This window comes from Calonectris borealis, chromosome 26, assembly GCF_964195595.1.
Source record: "Calonectris borealis chromosome 26, bCalBor7.hap1.2, whole genome shotgun sequence".
Taxonomy (NCBI): domain Eukaryota; kingdom Metazoa; phylum Chordata; class Aves; order Procellariiformes; family Procellariidae; genus Calonectris; species Calonectris borealis.
Genome location: NC_134337.1, coordinates 3,736,580 through 3,759,915, shown reverse-complemented (window position 1 = coordinate 3,759,915; position 23,336 = coordinate 3,736,580). Strand labels below are relative to the sequence as shown.

The window sequence follows — 23,336 nt, the reverse complement described above, 5'->3', positions numbered from 1 at the left end:
GGTCCCTCCCTGTGCCCTGGGGAGGATGGAGCCCAAGGGCTGGCGGATTTGCACCCTCTTGTAGCCGGCAGCACCCGGATCCGGCCTTGCCGCGCTCCTCTGGCAGCTGGAGGAGCTGGAGACACGTCGCAGGATTTTCCACCTTTTCCTGCAACCGAGTTGCACGGATGGGGCCGGGGGAACGGGGCTGGGAGGGAGATGCAGCATCTCCCCGGGGGACCCCGGCACCCCAGTTTGCAGCCCCTGGCACCCCCCCAGCCCCAGCCACCCACCCAGCGCGGGGTCCTGAGTGGGACCAGCCCAGCTCAATGGTCACCCGTGGGTAAAACCAGCCCTTTCGGCCGGTGCCGCGCGACCGCCCGGGGACGGAGCCACCGTCCCGCGCGAGGGGCTGGGTTCGGTGGGGATGCACCTGCAGAGCCTACGCCGCCAGGGATTTTTTTTTTATATATATATATATTTTTTTTTTTTTTTAAGGAGTCTAAAATTTTCCAATTGCAGCCGGGAGATGCTGTTTGATTCCCCTCCCATCTCCGCCGAACCTCCTCCCCCTTGGCCTCCGCTTTTCCTCCCTCTCATGCACTCACAGTGTGCGACTGTTGTGCCTGTCCCCTCCACCCCTCTGAAATATGAAATGTAAAACTGTAAACATTTCAACATACAGCAGTTCAAAGGAGATCTTTGACTGAGGGCGTCTAACATGCCTGTACCGAGATTAAAAAGGGGAGGGGGGGGGTAGGAAGGAGGGAAGAAGAGTTTTTTTGTAACTGCCAACGGGAGTATAAATATTCAGACACCTCGAGTCTTCCAGCGCGGAGATGTATTGCTGTCTCCAAACTGCTCAGGAGTTTGTATTTTTTTTTCTTTTATTTTTATATAGCTTTTTCCTTTGCAGATGGTCACACCGGAGTAATCCATTTAGGAAAAAAATATGCATGAATAACCTTAACCTTCACTTTCAAAATTATAAGTCCCCCGAGAGGCTTTAGGAGAAGCCTGGGATGGCAAATAAAGTTTGCTCTGTCTCGCGGCGCTGGAGGAAGCCCGGCGGCCGCCTTTCGGCAAGGCCGTCTTCCCCGCTGGAGATCTTGCGATTGTTGCTCCCGAAGCCGAAAACAAACAAACAAACACATTTTTTTAAGGCAAGGCTTGGTCAGCCCGATAAGCCAAAGGAACAACCACAGCAACAACAATTCCCCGGGGAGATGAACACGCCGGTGGTGTGGAGCATCAAACCCTCCTTGGCGAAATCGCGGCTTGAATTGAGCCGAAGCGACCGGGGTTGGCACAAGGAGGTGGGATGGGGATGGAGGGAGCGTTTCCAGCCCAGGGGATGCCGGATCTGGTGGTGGAGCTGGGATCCGTCGGGATAACCCAGGCTGGTGCAGGGGATGGGGAGCTCAACACGGCTCTGCCCTCGTGGGAGTGGGAAGCGTCGATGGGGGGAAAAAAGCCCCTTTTGGGGCGCTGCCAGCTTTGGGGAAGCAAAACCTGGGGCGAGAGGTGCAGAGCAGGGTCTAGGTGATGGGGTCACCAGGCTGGGAACCCCCCCAGGTCCTCGCTGCGACTTGCCTCGTCCTTCATCCGTGCTCCGTCGTTCCGCCGGGCCAAGCACTGTGGCTGCATCGGCCGGGTCCCACCTGCTTTCGGGAGAGCTGGGTGGGTGTGTGGGGCGCTGGGCTCCTGCAGCGGGGCTGGTGCAGGGGTCTCCATCGCGCGGTGAGATGCAAACATCCCCTCCGACCCGACCTGAGCGCGGGTACCCACCCAGGGACCGCCGGCACGGCATCCCCGGCACGGCATCCCCGGCACGGCACCCCCAGCCTGGCGACGAGCCATGGCCGAGCACCTGAGTTAGGATTCTCAAGTTCAAATGACGCATCTTTGGCCAATTTGCAAAATGCCATCCCGCCGAGCATCTTCCTCCCCTCTCGCCAACCCCCAGCCCCCATCCCAGCGAGATGCCGTCGGCTGCGCCGGAGCCGCCCGCAGCCGTGCCCTGCGCCCGTCCCGCTGCGGCGCAGCACGAGTCGCCCTCGCGAGCTCCCCGGGCGAACAAATGATTAATAAACTGCACCACAGTGTCTGAGGTGGTTATTAATACCCTGGTAAAAAGAGCTACTGAAGTTATAAAGCTTTAATTTGGCATTAAGGCCGAGTGGAAACTCCGCGCGTCTGCCAACAGCTACACACACATCCCTATACAGACAGGCTGTTAATATATATGCCTATATAAAAATAAAGAATAAAATTAATTTGAAAGAAAAAGCTGAAGCGCTTGCAGAAGAGAGAAAAAGGACAGCGGTTTTGTTTGTTTAGGGGTTTTCTGGCGGGTGTTTGCTGCCCTATCTCAGCCCCCTCCTCAACTTCATTGAGACTTTTCAACCTATGGATAAAACCATCTTTTATTATTTATTATTTTTTCTAAAAACAAAATAAGGAAGTGAGGAAAGAGCCTCAATCCAGGCTCTAAAAATATACAAGCTGTTGCTTTATCCCCCCTCGCCGTCACGTCTCGGGGGCGGCGTGACGCCGCAGGGCAGGGCGCAAGCGTGGGACCCAGGTGCCCGTGGGCTCCGCCACCGCCTTCCCCGCCGGCCTCGGTCAAAGCCCTTCGCCTCCCCGGTGGGTGCGCGCCGGTCCCGGGGGGTTGGCGATCCCCCCAGCTTTTGGCACGCTCGAAATGGCAGTGGCGTTGAAACCGTCTGCCTCCGCTGCCTTTGAAATGGAGAATAAAGCTGCAGCTGGAGCGGAACGGGGCCCAACAGCCAGCGCTGGAAAATCCCACCCACAACGGAATAAAAAACATCGCCCGAGGCGCGGGGCGAGCGCCGCAGCCTCCTGCCCTTCGCCGCAAACCCCCCGGCACGGCGTGGCGGCGATGCCGAGGATGCTCTTGCCCTCTGATGAGCCCTAATTAGCCCCAAAGTGTGGTGGGATGGGGAGGTGGGGCTGGGCAGGGAGCGGGGGCTGCCGGCCGTGGGCGAGACCTTGGGACCCCGACGGGACTCGGCATCTTCATCAAAATTAAATTCCCCGCCTGCTGCAAAATCCCCCGGTTCTGGGGATTGCGGGCACAATGCGCCCGTCTGCGCCAGCCGGTTTGGGCCCATTTCAGGCAACTTTGGGTGAAAAAGGGCATTTTTGATTATTCATGCAGGTCTGCAGGGGGTCCTGGCTGGCAAACCCCCCCCCCCCCAAAAAACCCCACCTGGATTTGGGATCTGGATTTCAAAAGGTCCCCCCGAGCAGGGGGACGCGCAGGGCGCATCCCAGCAAGGATTTTGCAAGAGCAAATAGGGACGAGAACATCAATAAGGATTTTTTTTTTAAAAAATCTTCTCTTCGCTTGGCTTGAAAATGAAATCCCTCGCGCCTTGGCGGCGGCTGGAAGCACCTGCAGCGCGGCCGCGGGCGTGTTTTTGGATGGAGAAAATTCTCCTGCGGGAAAAGCGGGCCGTCCCGACGGCAAACCTTCTCTTTCGTGGGAAAACGCCGCTTGCGTTGACAAAAATGCAAAAATTTAGTTTTTCAGAGGGCTTTTTTTTAATTCACTACATCATTCCTGAAGGATACTTCTTAGGAGCCAAAACTTCAGCATTCTGAAATTAGGATCTTTGCCAATCTCGGGATGGCTCCTGGGGTGCCGAGGAGGGTATTTATTCACTCTTCACACACACACTTTTTTCCCCCTTTTTTTTTCCTTTTTTTTTTATAATCCTGTAACCTTTCAGAATGTCTCCAGCTTTGGAAAAATTACAGAGTGGCAAATTTATAATGTTTTCTTTTGTACTTTTGCTGCTGTGTCATCTTTCCAAAGTTAGAGAAGCTTTGAAGTTACAGAATGGAAAAAAAAAGATAGAAAAAAAAAAATAATATAGATGCGCGAGTGGGAAAGGCACGGCATTGTGTTCAGTGCCGCGCAGACGTTGTTCATTGTCTTGAGTTTGAGGGCGCAGGAGGAAAAAGAAATAGAAAATAAAACCCCCCAAAAAGTGAGATTTCTGGCAAAAGGCTGGGAAAATGTCAACGATGTGATGTCTGATGGATGCTTCACGGTTTGGGTGTTTTGAGGGGAAGGAGATGGAGGTTGATGGACGGTTCGGGTGCTGGTTCCCACCTGTACGCTGGGGTGGGTGCCCTGGGTGCTGGGTCAAAGCACCGCCCCGTGATTTATAACTTGGGGGTTGAAGAGCCGAGGGAGGGCTGCGAACGGGGTCAGGACCAGGATTTGCAAATTCAGATCTTGGGTTCAGCGTCGGCTTCATTGCTGCCGAGCCCCCGCAGCGGCGAGCGCTCAACGTCCCCCCCGCGTCCCCGCCGCTCCGGTGCCGCATCCCTCCCCGCCACCCACCCACGAGCCCCGGGGAGGGGTGCTGGAGCCGGAGGCGAAGTCGCTGTGATGCCAAACGGTGCTCGCCGGCGATGGAGGTGCTTCCTCCCGTGCCGAAAGGCTCTTTGAGCCTGAAAACGTGGTGGGGAAGGAGGGAGCTCTGCACTCCTGCGGCTTTTGCAGGTTTTTTTCCACCGGTGATTATTTGCACGGGCTTTTCGCTTTGCAGGACGGGGCCTTTGCAGGTGGGTCAGGGGTGCGGTGGGGCGGCCGTGCCCCCGGGGATGGGGTTTGCGGCCAAATGTGAAGTTTGCCTGGGGAGAACCCGAACCTGAGCCATGCTCAGCTCCCCGAAGGGACAACAGCCCCCCCCGACCCCCGCGGGACCCCCGGCACAGGGCGAGCTGCGAGCCTCTCCCCGGGGATGCCGTGGGGTGCTGGGGTGGTCGCGGCGGTGCCGTGGCCGATGCCGTGGGTGCTGGAGGTGCCGGTGCCGGCCGGGAGCGGGGTGCCGGTCCCCCGTGCAATCCCTCCGTCGTCCCCGCCGCGGTGGGTCAGCCTCCAGCCGGTGATTAATGGCCCAAGGGAGGCCGTGGTGGCCGCGGGCCATGGCTAATGTCAAATAACAAATATGAATGCGGGCTGTAAATATTTATACAATGCGCAGGCACGTGCCGCCTCCCTGGTGCAAAGGCAAAGCTCTCCTCCCCCCGGCCGGGTGACTCACATCTCCCGGCAAAAAAACTACCGGGGTGGCCGGGAGAGGGCTCGGGCCAGCGCTCCCGTGGCCGTGGCCCCCGTCCCGGCGGGGCTGCCTGCCTGCAGGGATGTTTCATGTCTTTGGGGACCTCCCGGAGCACTTCTGTTCATGGGGTTGCTGAAAAGCAGCTTTTTAAAGGCAGCTTAAAGCTTCGCAGCCTCAGGGCTCCTCTTTATGGGGTACAGGGAAGCTGGAGGGACCCTCAGATCCCCCCTTCCCTGGTGGGACCCTCCCCATCGCTGTGGGAGGTGGCGGAGGCGAACCCCCCCCAGGAGCAGCGCTGACGCTCCCCACGTGCCCGTGGAGTCGGAGCGGGGAGCCTGGGGTGCTCTGGGACCCTGCCCGTACCCGAGGGGCTGCGGGCAATGCTCAGCCCCCGTCTCCCCTCCCCGGGGGCACCCAGCTGCCGTACACCACTGCCAGGCATTGACAGCCAGGGAGGGGGATGTGCCCGCTCCGGGGCACCACGTCTCCCTTACCGCCGGCGCGGGGAAGGCAGAGAGCAGCCAGGTGAGCAGCCTCTTGCTCATAAACCTCCGCTCGAGGCTTCTCCGTTTCCCAAATACCATTAAAACCTCCGCTCCCGCAGCCTCCTGCCATGGCAAACCCTTGGGCATCGCCGCTTGAGGCCATCACCGGCACGTGATGCTCTGGACGTGATGTCCCGGGTACCACAGCGCTGCATCCCGGATAAATGGGTTGAGGGGCAAAGGGGGATGAGGGGGACACGGATTTTGGCTCTGCCCCTGAGGAAGCCTTGATGTTTTTCCCAGTTCTCCCTCCTGCTTCCCGCTCCCGGCTCCCAGGTTTATTTAATGCGGTCCCTGCTAATTCGTGCACATTCCTCCACGCCTAAGAATAGAAAGCGATGACGATTATTTGGGTGACTGGTCGGCTCAGGAAATGGCTAATTGGAGACAGAGGCTTTCACCTCTGCCTGGGCTGGCTCCAGCCTGGACTACGGGCGCCTGAGCGGTGTTTCCTACCATCAGACACACAAAAGGGTCGGGGAGTCTCAGGGTGGCTTGTAGGAGAGCGGGGACACAGGCAGCGCTGTTCGGGAGTGCTTACTGCTGCGGTGCCCCATCCCGAGCCCATCACCCGTTGCGTCAGGGCTGGGTGCAGCGAAGCTGCTAAGGAGCAAAGCAGCAGCGTTGCTCCCTCGAGCCTTTCTGCTTCATGTGCGGGTTGAAAAGCTGCTTGGTTTCATCGCCTCGGGTGATGGCTCCCATGGGGGGGACGGGGAGAGCTCCCCCCGGCTCTCCCCATCGCTCCCCCCGCCTCTCCCCTTGCAGATGTCGACGAGTGCGTGGAGGGCACCGACAACTGCCACATCGACGCCATCTGCCAGAACACCCCCAAGTCCTACAAGTGCATCTGCAAGTCCGGCTACACCGGCGACGGGAAGCACTGCAAAGGTAGGGGCACGCCACCGCCGCCGGAGCCCGAGCCCCTCCGACGCGCGACAGCCCCGGCAGGTCGTCAGCAAGGTCCCCTGCCCTTGCGAAAAGGCTGCTTGTTTACCCCAGCCTATTGCAAACCTTTTATTCCCCTTTTCTGCCCCAAACTCCTGGCCTGTTGACACTGCGATGCGTGGGGATGGAGAGGAGCGTGCCTGTCCCTGCTCGGCAAAGTGGGACTGTCTGCTCCGACGGTGGCAGCCGTCGCGTTCCCTCCCCTGCTCTGCAAAAAGCCGCGTTTGCAAGGCTGGGGCTGCACCTGGGCCTTATTTTAAACAAAGCTGGGCTTTTTTTAACTGCAGGATTTCCAACCCAGAGGCTGCAAAACTGGGTTAGCGGATAAAACATGAGAAGCTTAAAAATAAGATATAGAGATATAGATAGAGGTGATATAGATGTAGATATAGATATAGATATAGATATAGATAGATATAGATTTATGCATCTGAGTGGGGCATGGAAAGAAAACGGGCTCCTTGGAGGAGCGGCACCAGGAAAGCAGGAGCGGGGCAGGGGAAAAATTCCCAGCTCTGCTCCGAGCGGGTCCGGGGTTGGGATGGGCCGAGTACAAATAGCAGAGGGATTAAAGCGCGCTCCAGGCACAGCAAGGCTTCGCCATGGAGACAGGCTGCTCTGCCCACCGCCCTCGGGAAATCCCATGGGATTCCCAGGGCACTCGGCAGGTCGCTGCGCTGTGCCGAGGCTTTAAGACGGCGGGATAGCTGGAAGTCCAGGCTGTAGTCTGGGGAGGAGAGGGGATGTTTTTGCGGGTGTGGAGGCATGCTGCAGGTGATAACGGAGCTGGGGACCTGCTGGAAGAAGCAGAGACAGCAGAGACCCCAGGGCGCAATATTAGCCGGGTGACAAACGCACTGGAGATGGGGAGCAGCACCCATGCAACGAGTTGGCCGTCCTCAGCCGGGGCAGCCCCGCAGCTCTCCTGCCCTCCTCTCTCCGCAGACGTTGACGAGTGCGAGCGGGAAGACAACGCGGGCTGCGTCCACGAGTGCGTCAACATCCCCGGCAACTACCGCTGTACCTGCTACGACGGCTTCCGCCTGGCGCACGACGGCCACAACTGCTTAGGTGAGGGCTGGGCCCCCGCCACCCCGGGGTGGGATGCCAGCGTGTCGCAGATGCTCGGCAGCTCTGGCACCTTGGGACCAGCCTGCTGGCTTTCTTGCCGGGCACCTCCCGAGCTCTGACCCCCCCAGACCCGTTGTAGAGCTGGGGGACCGTGGGGGCACTCCCAGGGCAGCAAGCCGGCTGCAGAGATGTCCCGTGCCGCGATGGCTCGCTGGGGGATGCTCCCCGTTGCACGGGGGTGATGCCGAGGGAGGATGCTCCGGGCTGGGAGAAAAACTTGCTCCATGGATCCACGCGTAGATTGGGGGAGGTTGGGGTAAGGCAAGACTGGGAGGGTTGGGTTTGGGGATGCTGGGCGCCAGTCGCAGCCTCCCCACGGCCGCATCCTGCTGCGGCGAGCGGCCGGGCCGGAGCTCTGCTCCGCTGCCGAAGGCAGGACCAGCCGGCGGGGCTCAGCCGGGCCCTGCCGCTCGCTCCGCTCGTGCTTGAGGTCAGCCCTGCACCTGCCAAAATAGATGAGTTAATAGCAAATACGGTGGGGATGGGAACCAGCGAAGGGACTGGGTAAATAATCCCCGGGCCAAGACAAACCCGGCATCTGCCTACGGAGCGGCCGTGCATCCTCCCCGCCACTTCCCACCACCCCAAACTCCATCCGGCCGCGGCGAAGCCAAAGCTCCCGGCAGAGCCCCGGGGCCGGCCGGGCTGCCCGCGCCCCGGCACCCGCTTCCTCCCGCAGCACCCGCGGGTGGGATCACCGGGGCACGGGGCCGCCCGCCTCCCCTCCGCCTGGAGCTCATGCTATTTTCTAATTAGTGTCTGCAGAGGGGTCATTAATGAGCTCATCACTGGGAGGAGGAGGAGGGGGAAGGGATTATGGACACATACGCTTTGCATTAACCACCATCACCGGGATCTTTGCAGCCTCCTCGGGGAGGGGGGAGATTTACACAGCTGGGAGGAGGCGCGGGCGGGCGGCTCTGCCTTCCTCTCCCGGGGGAGGATGAGCCCGAGGAGAAGAAAGGAAAGCCGGGCTCGGCGAGCCGCAGACGTCATGTGTTTACAGAGTTGGGTGGGAGGGGATGGAGGTGGCTGGGGAGCAGCCGGGCGAGGGGGGACCTGGAGGGGCAACCCCAGCTCCCGCCTCGAGCCTTTCCTCGGCTCATCCCAGCATCTCGGCCGCGTTGCTTTGCTGTAGGGATGGTGCAGGTTTATTCCCCTGGAGCCCATTTTACAGGTGAGGATGTTGAGACCCTCTGCTCTCTGGCTGGGTTTGCTCAGCGGCTGCTCTCGGAGGGCAGCAGAGATGAACCCCAGCGGGTTTTTTCCCATCCTCCTTCCCCCCCATCCTGACCGTGCTTTGCCCACCCTGCAAGCAGCCCCTCTTAGCCAGAAAGAAATCCAGAAGCAAAGCAAAGCGAAGAGTCGTGCCCGGGCTTTGCTGGCACGACAGGCAGTGGCTGAGCCGGAGGTGAATCGGGGTGCGTGCCCGCCGGAGCCCACCGGTCCCCCCATCGCCCACCCCGGGCGACCTTTTGAACCAGGACAGGAATTTGAGCCCCCGTCCTGACACGGGCCCTGCTGGCTTCTGCCCATCTCCGTTGTATTTAATAAAACAGGTATTAGAGCGGCGGAGTCTCGTTTCAGCCATCGGGTTTGAACGGCTGCCTCCTCATTTTTGAGCGGAGTTTGAAGGAGAAGTCGCAAGATGTTAAGCCCTTGTTATAAGCGGGGGGATTTGAGGAGAGTTATTGGCATCTGCAGGACATATAGCTTGGCTGGGACGAGCCTCGGAGGAAGCCGCAAGCCTCCTGCCGTCGCAGAGGACATCCCTTCTGTGTCTGGCTGCAGCCCGGCTGTCAGCCCTAGCCTACCCCACGGGCGCCCGGGTGTGAGATGATGTTTTCAGCATCTCCTTTCCAAGGTAGAAGATTTGTGGGGTGCTCCTGGGCTCTTTCCAGCTGGAGCTGCAGCCCTGCTTTGATTTTTGAGCATCCCCCGGGGCTTCAGCATCTCCCGGGGCTTGCCTGGGGCTGGGGCACGGTGCAAGGCACCTGCGCTGCTCGGGCATCCATCCATCCGTCCGTCCGTCCGTCCATCTCTTTGCCCAAAAGCAAGGGCTTTCGGTGCGTGCCGTGCCGCTCGGGGAGGAGAGCGGTGCTGGGGGGGCCGGGGCTGGGAGCCCCCCTGGTGCGTGCCATCACCGAGCCGCTATTCCGGCGTTTCCAGCGGCTGATGCTGGCAGGGCTCAGCTTTCCCCTCGGCCGCCGGCTCTGCAACGCTTGAGTTCACGGGAGGTTTTTTTTGGCACGGGGCCCCTCGCTCCCCGGCCCGACGCCGTCGCCCGGCCCCGGGACCGCGGGCGGAGGGGGCAAGGGCGGCCGCGGAGGAGGTTTGCCTCTCTGCGTGAGCCCGGCATCCTGGTTGCTCTGGCACCTCGGGGCACCAGTGGGTTCAGCTTGGACCACTGTCCCCAAAAACCCTCTGGAGAGCGTGACGGGCGGTTGCTCCTCATTAAATGAGGGATTTGCAGGGATGGAGCCGGAGCAGCCCAGGGCGAGGGCATCGCCGCTGCCACGGGTGGGCACTTCGAACCCCTTCCAGCCTTGGTTTGTTAAACCAAAACAGGCACGAGGGCAGCAGAGCTGCTGGGGATTTGAGTCTCCTTACAAGTAATTATCCCTGCTCCAGGCTAAGGTTTCCCAGCTCCCCCTAATGAAGTGCAGGCATCCCCAGCCGGCGACGGGCTCGGAGGGGCTGGGAGCCGGGGGCGGCTGCAGCCGGCGTCGCAGCCGAGCATCCTGGGTGCTTTGGGGGTCCCGGGACGAGGAAAATCCCTTTCTCTGTGGTTTGGCATTCTCGGCCCTTTTTTGCCCTCAGCCGGGGAAGCCGGACGGCCTCTGCGACTCACCCCTTGATGTGCTTTGCCTTCATCCCCTGCAGCCCTCAAGCATCCCCCTTTCTTCTAGCTGGAGGCTTACGGATGTAAAGCAGAAATAATTCGCTATCTAGCGAATCTGTCACAGCCGGTTCCCCATCCCCTCGGCGTGCCACGGGGCCGCGCTCACCCCCTGCCAACCTTCCCTTTGCAGACCTGGACGAGTGCTCGGAGGGCAACGGCGGCTGCCAGCAGACCTGCGTCAACATGATGGGCAGTTACGAGTGCTTCTGCCGGGAGGGCTTCTTCCTCAGCGACAACCAGCACACCTGCATCCAGCGCCCCGAAGGTGAGTGCGCGGCGTCCCCCTCCATCCCCTGCGTTTATCGGGCAGGTCTGTCCCCCATCACCCCTGGCCACCCCTGCAGGGTGCTTGGCTTTGGGTGCTGGTGCTGGTTTATGACCTTTCTCGGTGTGGCACATTTAAAAGCAAATTTATTCTGAGCACATTAGGAGAGGATGTTGCAGGGCTAACAAAACCCTCACAGGCCCCTTAATCAAGCACAGTAAGAAGAACAGAGGACATTAATCCTGGATCCAGAGCGTTTTATTAAATAAAAGGTACCCGGAGATCTTCACGCTACCCTGCAAGGCTCGTCTTCTCCTGCCAGGTCTTGCGCAGCACCGAGCCCTTCATCTCGATATCAGCTCTAAATTGCTGCCGTCTGGAGCAATCCCTTAGCCAAAATAGGAGGAAATGAGAGATTTTTGCATCTCTGCTGATTTTTATCTCCCCTGCTTGGCAAAGCCAGCTGAGTGGTTTTGCTTTCCTCCTTCCCCCTTCCCAGCTGTGTTGGTCCCTCCATTTCCCTGGGGAATCTCGCCCAGCCCAGGGTGGCTCAGCAGCCGCCGTGGCATCTCCCGCATCCCCATCCCCTGTGTGTCCAGGAGGGGTGAGCTGGCTGCTCCTTCCCCGGGGTGACGCGGTGGGTGGCCCCGACTGGGGACAGGGATGCAGGTGCTGGGTTTTGAGCTGGTTTCTGAGCTGAACGGCTGCAGAGCGTTGTCGGCTCGGGGATGTCTGTGTCGCTTCTGCACCCCGAGATTGATTTTGTAGCTGCTACGTGGTCCCCGAGCTCGGGCTCAGGAGCGGCTGCTGAGGATGAGGGGTGGGAGGGCTGTGAGCCTGGAAAAAGCAGAGAGCTGAGGACAAGTTGGGGTCCGATGTTAAAGCCTGTTCTGACTTTTGGCTCCTTGGGCACTGCATTGGGTATTAGAGAGCTAAACCTCAACGTTACGGCTGCTTCCTTCCTTCTGGGGTCCTTGCCAGCTCCTTGTCTCTCTTCTCCTACCCTGGCAGGAGGCTTTCTCCTTTTCCTCTGCTCTTTCTCTGTTTCTCAGTCTCCCTCTTGCTTTCTTCTCTCCCTCCTGACGCAGAGGGGACGAAATGGGGGTCGGGAGACCTGGGGGATGGATCTCGACCCCTCTCCCTTGCACTGACCAATCCCTCCCAGTAAGGAGAGGCCAAGGGTTGGGGCTTGCTGGGATATCGGTGCCTTTAAACCCCATCACGCTCAGCCCGACGATGACAGCGAAGCCACCGAAAGCAAAAGGGGCGAGCAGGGTCCTGGCACGGTGCCGGTGCAAGAGCAGATGACGATGTTGCAGGGAGAGGAAGGATTAAAGGGGGTGCATCCCTTCCCGGGCGGTGGCTGTAGGCACCGAGGGATTGCTGTGTCCCAGCATCGTGCAGCGGAGGAGGGTACCGTGCGCGGGTGGAATCTCCTGGGGAGTCTTAGGAAAACAGCGTGCGGCCGTCCTGGCTGGGAGGGGAGCCAGGGCACGCTCTGCTGGGACGTGCCGGGGGATCTCTGCAGATTGCCGGCTGTCGGGATTTGGCTTCTCTGGAAGGTGGCATCTCCGGGGGAGCAGCGGCACGGCAGGGCAGGGTCAGCCTCGGAGGTCTCTGTGTCCGCCGTGGTACCCGGGACGCGGCGGAGATGCTGCCAGGTTGTAAAGAGCAGCAATAAAAAAGAGGGGGAGAGAAAAGCCGCTGTTCGGAGGAGAGGCTGAGAGCGCTCGGCTGTCCCCAGCATCCCTGGGGCATTGCGTGCCCCAGGGGGTCCCAGCGCAGGGCTGGGGGGAGCGCGGGGGCTCCCAGCAGCATCTTGGCCCCGAGGCAGGCTGGAGGGTGCCGGGAGGGATGGAGCGGGGCTCCCCACAGGTTGGGGGTTCCCAGCCCCGGCACGGAGGCCAGGGAAGGGAGGGCTGGTGTGGTTGGAGGCGGGAGGCTCTAATTACAGAGGGTTTGCCCGCCACTGCAATTACAGATGATGGCCCTGTCCTGGAGTGGAGCCAGGCGGGATCTGCCGGGCAGGTGATGGGGAGCAGCCTGGGACACCCACAGGCTCCAGCCTGTGCTTTTTAACCCTTCCCGTGCATGCTTGGTGCATCTCAGCATCCTCCTTCGAGGTGCCCTGACCCCATAAGGACCTTCCCTCACCCTCCTGCCCCAGGCTTTTGGCAGCCCACAGGCTTGCAGCTCTTCCCGGTCCCCCATCCTGACGCCGGCATCGCTCACCCTGTGGTGGGCTGGGCACCGGCTGCCTGGAAAGGAGCTGACCCCCTCCCTTTGCCAGAAAAAGGCTCTGAGAAGGCAGTTGCACCTCCCAGAGGGCCATCCCCGGCTTGCTGTGGGTTTTGCTAAATGTCTTATAAACTCCCGTCAATGCCCCGTTCGGCATCCGCTGAACCCGGCTTTCTGCAGCTGGGTGTCCCCGTGCCCCGAGGGAGGCTGGGGCGGGAGGGGGCTGTGGACAGGTCAGCGAGGGCGAAACGGCAGCTCCGATAATGGGAACCAGCAGCTCCCCAAACCCTCATTCCCCAGGAGGTGCCAGGGTATGAATCCTGCCGGAGCTGTGCATCCTGCAGCTTAACGGGCACAGCCCCAGGGCTCAGCCCGGCGGAGCAGCTCCAGGGCTGTCCCCCCCCACCCCGGCAGCCGGCTCTGCCCCTCCGAACCCCTTCCTTCAATGCCACGACTGCCTGCCCGGGGGTCTGTAACCACAACCACGCTCACCCCGTCTTCTTCATCTTCCAAAAAGAAGCTGCATCGCTCCGTCCCGTGGGTGCCAGGCAGGGCTGGTGGGCAGCTTCTGCGCCCGCTGCTTGCCCCAAGGCGTGGGAGCGGGGTCTCACCCAAGGCGGTGGGAGAGAATCAAAGGTTTGAGGCTCCAGGGTGGCTTTGGCCACCTTCCCGAGCAGCTCTGTGCCAGGAGGTGCTGCCCTTCGAGGCATTGCCCGGGGTTATCCTCGCTTGGTCCTCACTTGCAAGGTTTTCCCCTCGTTACCCCCATCTCCCCATCCCTGTCCCCCCCCAGCCATCCTTCTGCCGCCGCGGATCAGTGCCGGCAAGCTTTTGGAGCTTTTCTTTGCTTCCTTCTCTCTTTTAGAAGGAATGAACTGCATGAACAAGAACCACGGCTGCGCCCACATCTGCCGGGAGACCCCCAAGGGGGGCATCGCCTGCGAGTGCCGCCCCGGCTTCGAGCTCACCAAGAACCAGCGCGACTGCAAACGTAAGGAGCAGTCCGGGGATGGGGATGCGGCCTCCCGGGGACCCCTAACCTTGTCCCAGTGGTACAGCCCCCTCCTGGCCCTGCTGCAAAGCCCTGACCCCCCCGGTACTAGTTGATTTATCGAGCCTGAAGCCCTCTGGCTTCATTTCCCTCTGGCATTCCTGGCTCTGCCTCCGTTGCCCTTGCAGACGATGCTCCTGGCATTCCCCTCTGCCGTGTCCCCACGAGACGTTGTGCCCTTACATGGGGCGGGCTGACATGGCAGTTAAAGGGGGTCCCAGAGGCGCAGCATCCCCTGGCCCTGGCCCTGTCCCACCGTTTCGCTTTCCCAAGGGGAGATGAACAGGGAGAATGCGATCGGCACGGAAGGAGCGCAGGAATCCTCTCCCCGGGGGATGTGGTGCTCTCAGCCTGTCTGATCTCCTGCCAGCATCTCGCTGGCACTGCCAGCGTTATTAAATAGATATGTATGTGTTTATGCAATTATTTTTATTTTGTTTCTCATTTGCTGTCTGCAGCAAACGTGTAAAATCGCTGATGAAATGGAGTTTTAATCCTATGAGCCTATTATCCCTCCAAGCTAAATGAACAGTACGCCTTGCCCCCCGGGGAGGGCTGGGAGGGATTCCCAGGAGCACCTGAGTCATTCCAGAGCTCGGGAAAGTCCCACCCTTTCCCTGTAACACCAGAGCCAGGGTCAGGGGCAACCAGCCCACTTGGTCCCCTTTGCTCGGGCTCCACCGGTGGCATTTAGCAAATATGCAAAGGGAAGATGCGAGAAACCACATAACAGTTTGCATCTGCCAAGATCCCGCAGGGAAAGTTGAAGGGCTTTAGAAATTATCCAGGAGGGAGGGATCTCTCCGAGGGTACGGACGAGGTTTTTCCAAGCCAGCTTTATGCTACCGCTTGGGGATGCCGGGCAGGGAGGAGAGGGGCCGGGTCCCCGGGTGACGGCCGGTGCTTTGCCTCCCGCAGTGACCTGCAACTACGGGAACGGGGGCTGCCAGCACACCTGCGACGACACCGACCAGGGGCCCAAGTGCGGCTGCCACGTCAAGTTTTTGCTGCACTCCGACGGGGTGACGTGCATAGGTAGGTGCGAGCCATCGCCTGGCCGCGGGGACGTGGGTCGGGGTGCGGGATGGCTCGTCTTCCCCCCCCTGGGCAATTTGCTCTTGGCCTGATGAAGGGGTTTTCTTTTTTTCCCCCCAAGCTTTGGGGATGCGGCGTTTCTATTTGCTGAGATCGGAGAAACTCGGTGCGTTTGTGAGGGACGCTGCGGGTGCCCGCGAGGCTCAGGGATGCGTCGCTGCTCGACCGCGGGGAGCAGAAGTGGCCGCGGGGATGCTTTGAGGGGACTTTTGGGGACAGATCGGTTGTGCTGGGGTGCGGGCAGGGGTCCCTGCCTGCCTCCGTGCCGCTGGAGGGAGAGGGGTGAGGGTGTCCCCACGCTAGAAATCGTCACTGTTGCTGTCACCGGCAGCATTCGGGGAGGGACACGGAGGGGACAGATCCGTTCCGACTTGGCACTGTGGGGCCTCGGCTCAGGAACAATTGTCTTGCAAGAAAAAAACCAAAACCCCAACAACCCGACAACTCAACCACCCCCAAAATTGTCCTTTTCCTGTGTGTGTTTTCAAATTGTAAAACATCAAACAGAGATAGAAGTTTTACTGGTTTCATATGCTTGTGCTGTTTAACAGCTGATTTGATTTAAAAAAATGTTACATTCGGGGAGTGATTAAGTCCACAAATTGCTCTAGACATTTCAGTTCTTATTGCAAAATAAAAAAGAAAAAGGAATTGAAAGCAAGAGAGAGGTTTTGGCTCCCCGTGTCCCCGCTGTGCTTGAACAGAAAAACCTCTGCGCTTTCCAAAGCCGGCTCCATCCTCGGGGCGAGCAGCGGAGGAGCCCCCCGAAGCCCCGGCTGCTCCCCGCCGGCTCGAGGGATGCTCGGGGCTGAACCCCCAGCGAAACCCTCCTGCCTGTCATCTACCTTAACGTCACCGCTGTCACCCAGCCCGCTTCCAGGGTTAATCCCAGTCCCTCCTGGCTGCTGGCAGATGCTCGCAGCCCCTTGTCCCCGTCATCCTCCTGTTTGCTCCTGCGCCCGTTGCATCCTGTCCCACCCGCCGAGGACCCTCCCGCGGGGTTATTGCTGTGCCGGGGTGGGGGGGAGCGCTCCTCCGACGGGGACTTTGGGACCCCGGGGTGCGGCGGCTCGTGCGTTCCTCCTGGACGGAGTTGTCTGTGTGGGTGCGAGGAGTCGGGGAGGTTTGGCACCAAAATGATGCTTCTGGGGTGCAGGGGGTGGGAACGCAGCTCTCCAAAGCATCTCGTGATTTTGGGGGATGCTCGAGAGGGGGCCGGGTGCTGGAGGGTCTCAGCACTTGGACCCTGGGTACCACAGGCGTGAGGGTGGGATTTGGGGGGTTCCAAAATCGCTCGTCCTCATGGCCTCGGCCAAAATCTCCCCCGTGGTCCCCCCGCCGTGCGCCACGTCTGCTGGGGAGGCATCTCCCGCCGGAGCCGGTTCCTCCCCGCGAGCTCGCCCCTCGCCCACCTTCCCGAGGAAAACGAAACACTGCGATGGAGGATTTTAGGAGCAGCGCCAGCCCAAAACCCACCGCCGTGCCTTTTGCATCCCTTGCAGGTCTGCAGCCCCCCTCTCCGCAGGAAGGGGCCCGCCCGGCTCCCGTGTTCCCGGGGGGATTCCCGGCCCCCCAGCCCCACCGCGGGAACACTGCGGGATTGTGCTCCGGCCGCTGGGAGCCGGCGGCCGCCCCGCGGGGATGCCCAGCCGGCAGATTTACGGCCGAGGTACCTGCTCGGATATTTATAACCACCCTTTCTTGTTTTACAGCCGGGGCTCAGCAAACAGCCCTCCCCCCTCCCCGGTGCTCCCTCCGCCGCCCCTTCCCCATTTCCTCTGAAATATTTCATCATTTCAAGGGGAATAAAGTTTCCAGCGAGGGGAAACGCAAACTCGCTCCCCGGGCCATGGGCTTTGAAATTGTACGCGGTGCGTTTGATGGGCTGCCGGGACAGGCCCCTGGTCCAGGTTCCCTTCAGATCACACCACGCGGCAGGAAGCACGATCAGCCCCTTTGAATGACAGTTTCATTAGGCCATGGCCGGTGTTTTTCATTTTTCCGCTTTTTATTGCTGCTTTTAAAAATGCAGATAATGAATAACATGCCTCTGAGCAAAGCAGGGCCAGCCCTAATGGCTCCCAACATGTCTGCAGGCTCGAGGGGGAGGGGGAGCCGGGAGGGGAGGCCGATGACCTTATATATTTATATTTATGCTCGAAAAGCAGCCTTTCTTTTTTTTTTTTTTACCAAAAAAGAAAAGCACATAAAATTGCCCTCCAGCAGCCGGGGATGCAGCGCCCGCGGGGAGATGCAAACCGGGCCGTCGTGGTTAATGAAGATTTTGGCTTTCCGGGAAGATTTGCAAGCCAGGGCAGCATTGCAGCTCCCTCCCGACGATATTTGGGGTGCAGCGGGGCCGTCGCCGTTCCCCGGCTTGCGGCGAGCACCGGCGGAGCGGGAGGCGGTGGATGGGGAGGAAATACGATTAGATGGAGAAGGAAACTAAACCCAGCTCAAGTTTTATGGCCGATTTCCTGACCCGTGGCCAGGCGGTTTGCGGCGGCACCGCCGATGCTCCCCAGCTTTGCGAAGCCGGCAGTGCCGGGAGCGGTGCCGGGAGCGGGGGCTGTGCCGGACCCCGCTGCCGGGTCAATGCTGGGGACACCAGAGCAAAGGGACCGCGGCGTAGGAGGGCTCTGGGAAGGGGAAAGCAGGACACAGGGACGCGAGGCGGGTGGCCGTGAGCATGCCATGCGTGCTCCTCCACGCACATCAACCTCCCCGAGGAGGACACGGTCCCTGCAGAGCCTCGGCATCCCGTGTCCCGGCTGCTGAATCCCTGCCCTCAGCCTGAGCCCCCCGGGACAGCGCAGGCACAGCCGGGGGCTGCGTTTCCCCTCTTTTCCCTTTCCACCGTCCTCCCCCCCGCACGGACCCGGCGTCGTTTCTCATTAAGCGGGGATGCGCTCGTCTCTGTTCGGTCCCGTGGGTGATGGGCTCCACGTGCCCCGAGCACCCCAGCCCCGGGGGCTCTCCGGCCTCGGTCCAGTGCTGCCGTGGGGCTCTTTCCCCACGTGGGAGCAAAAAGAAGTACTGGGGTGCCTTGTCTGCTCCCCAAAATGACCGGGATGAAGGAGGGACATCTCCCAGCCATGGATGGGTGGTGCCAGGCAGAGTTTCCTTTGCAGGGCAAAGCTCAAGCTAATTTTTTGAGGCAATCCCCAAAAATGATCCCTGGGTGTTTTAGCACCGATTTTGGGGTCTGCGGCTTTGCCCAGGCTGCTCTCAGTCCCTTCTTGGCTATTTGTCCCCTCCAGGCTCCCACACGCTCCCTCGGGTGCTCAGCACCCCGGGGCTGTGCCGTGCCTCGCCGGGGCTCCCTGCCCCCGGGTGCACCGATGCACGGGTGAGACTGAGCAGCCCAAGCGCACCCAAAATTTGGGCTCAGCGCCGGCTTCGCCGCTAAATCCAAATGCGGGACATGGTCGCCTTCCCGGAGCCCGCGGCCACACAGTGTCCGTACGGCTCCGCTCGGGGATTGCAACCCGGCCCAACACGCGCTGGTTTTGCGCCGGCGAGGACGAGGACCCGATTCCCCAGACTAACGGGCTGCACTAACGCTCCTCGTAACGCGCTTCCTCCCTCTCGCTTGGGGCTCCGGCCAGCACGATGCAGAGCGTGAAACCCAAGGGGTTTGGAGAGGCTGCGGGGCACGGGATGCTTCGGGCAGGGTGATGGAGGAGTCGATAGCACTGGACCCAAACCTTGGGTTTTGGCTCTTTTGGGAGGTGGGGGGGAGAAAAACCCCAAAGGGACGATTTCCACCAGGCTGGAAAGGCAGCGGAGTCGAACCTTTGACGTGTGACACCAACCGAGCTCCTTGCTGGACACTGTTTCTAAATCACTTTTTTATAATGTTAAACAGGGGAGAGACACTTCCAGCAACACGTTATCCTTGAGACGTTTTCTAATGGTAAATATTTTTGTTCTCTATCTCTACGAAGGGGTCTAACCGTAGACGGTCTCTCATCTCGAGATCATAACCGGGCTCGGGGGGCTGAGCTAACCGCATGCCTCACTAACCCTGTCCCCCCGCTGCTGCTTTTAAACCCCGCAGAGCAAGCCTGGCCTCGGGCTGCAGGCGGACTTTGCTTTTGGGGGACGGAGAAAGAAACCCTCCCCTGGCTGCGCTTGCATGAGGTGGGGGCTCTCGCGTTGCTTTGGGCGATCCAGCCCGGTGCAGGGGGTGATAATTCGCTTTCCAGTGGCTGCGGCAATGGTTATCCCCCCCCCACCGCCGCCAAGCAAGCCCGAGAGGAGCTAGCGGTGGGCTGCCGGCGGCTGCGTGATGGGGAGGGGGATGCTCGTGCCCGTCTCTGCGCTTCCAAAGTTACCCCTTCCCGGAGCCCACCCGCTCGCGGATGGTCCCCTCTGCGGGTGCGGGGACGTTCAGGGTGTCCCAGGGTTTGGGCCAGCAAAGCTGCTAGCCGCGCTCAGAGGCAGCCAGCCCAGAGCTGCAGCAAATTGCAGAGCTGCAATGACCCTTTATCGGGCTGGGCACCTCGGCTGCTTCCCCAAGGATTTCTTTGCAACCCCCGTCAGGTCTCTAAGCCCTTCACGAAGGTAAGGCGACGCCTCTGCTCCGCCAACAAGGAAACCGAGGCGGTTTGAAGGTGCAGCGACTTGTTCCTGGGGAATCTTGTTCATGGATGTGCTGGGGGCACGCAAACTCCTGGCACATCCAGGAGGAGCTGTGGGTGCGCGGCTCACCGGTGGCAGGCAGCACCGACCGCAGCTTTCGGGGGGCTTTCCCACAGGGGTGGGAAAAGGGGGGACCCCCAGCTCCGTGCCGTCACCCCGCTGCAGCCAACCTGGCTGTAATCCCTCCGATTACCGTGCAATTATCTCCTTAGGCTCGTGGGATCACAATCCCGCTGCGATTGCCGCTTCCCGGCAGGTGGAGGCAAAGCCGGAGCGTGTGCGGGCAGGGCGCTGCGGGGGCACGGGCAGGGGCTCCGTCGGTCCCCGGTGACAGCCGGTGCAGTGCCGGGTGCTGAGCGGGGCGAGGATTTCCATGGCACGACAGTCGGGAAACCAGACCGGAGCTGGGATGGAGGAGGGTGGGAAAGAGCGTGTGTGTGTGTGTGTGTGTGCAAGCTGCTTTGTCTTCTCCCTCCCCGAGCGATGGAGGCCCTCGCCAAAGCCCTGTGTGGTTGGGTGAGTCACGCCGGCTCGCGCCAGGCTGGGAGCAGCCCCCGGGCTGCCGGCACCGCCGAACAATGCTGCTCTCCCGGGGCCCCGCTCCAGCGCCTGGCCCCGCGCCGCCCGACCTCCGCTGCCTCGCAGGTACCCCAGCAGCCCCCTCCAAGCTTTTTGCAAGCCTAGGACATGGTCCCAGCTTTGCGAAGGGGTTTGCAGTGGTGTTCCAGCCGTGCTGGCTCCGCTCCCACCCCATGCACACCCCGGGCACCGGCCGCATCCTGCATGGGATGGCGGGTAGGGCTTGCTTTACAGCTCAGCCGAAATTCCCAAAGGTGCAAAGGGGCCGGGAGGGGAGATGGGTGCTGCAGCGCTGGAGGAGGCTGTGAGCATGGTGAAGCGTTGCCCAGGGCACCGTGCTCCCCGGAGAGCCCCGTCCTCCCCCGTGCAGCCGCTTCTCCGGCTCCTGGGTCCTGCCAAAAGCAGAGCCCGCGCTGAGCCCATCGTCTCGTCTCGGCGGCGACCCCGTTAAATCAATCCTCCCTGGGCTGCTTCTGCATCAGCTGCTGGAACAAAGGCTGACGTTAAATAATTCATCGGGCTTCCAGAAAGTTTCCCTTCCCTTCGGTGCGGTGTCGCCCGCACCGTGCTCTTCGCCCCGGCGCTGCCGCGGGGGACGATCCCGGCACGGCCGGGCTGCGTGCGGCACGAGGACCTGGCTGGAGGAATAATATCTGCAGAAATCCCTCCCTTGCCGTTAAGTTTTGTAATTGTGCTGGCTATTAATTTCATAAAATGGTCCCTTTTGTTCTCTTATTATGGGACATCATAAAAATAGCAGCGGCAAGACGAGCACAGAGCGATCCCAGCTCCCTCGCCCTGCGGCAAATGGTTGGATGGTTCAGTCATTCCCACCCCATGCGGCGCTCGCAAAGAGCGGGAGAACCTGGGATTTGCTCTTTCCAAGGAATTTCTTCAAGGCATTTTCATCTTGGGTTCCTTGAAGCCCAAATGCCTCATTTATCCAAGCAACCAGCCTTCTGAAAGGAATATTTTATTATCCTTTGTGAACAACTTAATGCACTTCAAACCATTGTTCTGGTGGTTAGGACCGAAATTGAGGATTGATCTCACAGGGAAGCTGTCAAGCTGAAAATGCTTCATTTAAATTAGTGTCCCTTCTAGTCCTACCAGCAACAGCTGACTTTGATAATACTGAAATAATTAGCATTTTTTTTTAAATTGGATTTTTTTTTCCTCTGATGCTGCCTGCCTCTGTGTGTGTGTTCTAATTACATGAAGCGTCTCCCAAATTAGCCCATGACGCTGGACCGGCCGGCGTGCCCGAGCGGCGGGTGACGGTTGGGGACCGGCGGCACGGGGTCACCCGTGGCTTTGCGGCTCGCTGGCGACGGTGGCAGCAAGGGGGCCGGGACCCCCCCCGCCATCCCACGGGGGGACCGGGGCTGTGACCTGCATCCCCGGGGAGCCGCAGCCTGGGCCCCCCGGCGAGACCCGGCTCTGGCTGCGTTTTGCACAGCAAGTGCTGTGACTTTGTCACTTGGAAATTCCATTCCTCCTTGTCGGAGCTGCCAAAGCCAGACTCCACCAGACCCTGTTTTCGGCGGCCACGCGGCCCCGATGCCAGCGTGGGGGCTGAGCGCGGCGGGATTAATCCCACGAAGCCGCTTTTCCCTCCGTCAGCTGAAAAGCCGACGCGTTTCGGGAGCAAAGAGCCTCTGTCGAACCACCTCCGCTTTTCCCAGCGCCCCGAGTGTCGGCTCTTTCGCAACAGGCAGCGGCTCTGCCTGCACATCCCTGCCCGTGTCCCCGGCCCCGTCCTCCCTGGGTGCCGCTCTGCTCCCTGCCTGCGATTAATAAAGCGTCCTCTGACGAGGGGACAGGGCTGTCCCTGCTCCCCTCTCTGCCTTAAATGCAGACACCCAGTACATAAGAGCAGGTTGTTGGAAGGCGGGAGGGTTGCGCAGGGGTTCGGACGGTGAACTGGGAAATCTGGGTGCTTTTTCCTGCCTTAGCGCTGTTTGCAACTTGGGGTGAATCACAGGCGCCCTTATTTCACCTCCGAAATCTCCAGGGAGCAGCACCCGGCTGCGTGGTGGGGTGATGGGAAAGGCAACGAGTGCTGATCCTCTGCGGAGGCGGAAGGTGCTGCGGGCTCACCAAACGTTAATGCCTTACCTCCCCCAGCCCTCGCGCTCTGTATCTGGGGTGTTTATTAATTTGGGGGCTCCGTGACCTCATTTACTGCTGCGTGAAAAGCCAAGGGTGGATTCGGTGAGCTCTGCAGGGAGATTGGCACCCGCTGCCTCTCCCAGGCTGCGGCGTGGGGACATTTGGGTGGTGTGGGGACATTTGGGTGGCGTGGGGACATTTGGGTGGCATGGGGACACCTGGGTGGCATGGGGACATCCGGGTGGCGTGACCCCCTCCAGCCTTTTAAACACCGGTGCCTCACCCCGGCCGCTCTCTCCCTTCTCCGTGCAGAGACGTGTGCTGTGAACAACGGGGGCTGCGACAGCAAGTGTCACGACGCGGCCACGGGCGTGCACTGCAGCTGCCCCATGGGCTTCATGCTCCAGCCCGACAGGAAGACGTGCAAAGGTAGGTGGGTGCAAGCAGGGCCAGGGTGCTCACCCTCGGGTGCCTCAGACTCCCCTTGTGTCCTCGGTGCCCTTAGAAAAGGCTCAGGTTTAGCTCGGCTCAGCGTTGGCCCCAGCGTTCGCTTGCTTGGTGTTTGCATCCGTGGGGTGGAGACGGGGATCACCCTCGGCACGGGGAGCTCAGCCGCCTTGCTAAAGGCACCACGGTCGGCCCCGCTCCCTCGGGAAGCCTATGGGGAGGAGGAAAGGGGGATCGGGTCGAGTCGGAGGCGATGGCATGGCACTTGTGGGGCTGGAGGGTCCCGTTCCACCTCGCTCCACCC

The 23,336-nt window shown here is 60.6% G+C and overlaps 1 protein-coding gene across 1 annotated transcript in view; it reads left to right on the top strand.

Moving 5' to 3' along the window:
• Positions 1–23,336, top strand: part of SCUBE3 (signal peptide, CUB domain and EGF like domain containing 3) — a 35,740-nt gene that overhangs the window by 2,659 nt on the left and 9,745 nt on the right. The window contains exons 2-8 of the mRNA XM_075174311.1: positions 6,389–6,511; positions 7,514–7,639; positions 10,732–10,866; positions 13,970–14,095; positions 15,074–15,190; positions 19,119–19,166; positions 22,898–23,014. Of these exons, the coding sequence (XP_075030412.1) occupies positions 6,389–6,511; positions 7,514–7,639; positions 10,732–10,866; positions 13,970–14,095; positions 15,074–15,190; positions 19,119–19,166; positions 22,898–23,014 (792 nt within the window). The remainder of the gene's footprint in view (positions 1–6,388; positions 6,512–7,513; positions 7,640–10,731; positions 10,867–13,969; positions 14,096–15,073; positions 15,191–19,118; positions 19,167–22,897; positions 23,015–23,336) is intronic.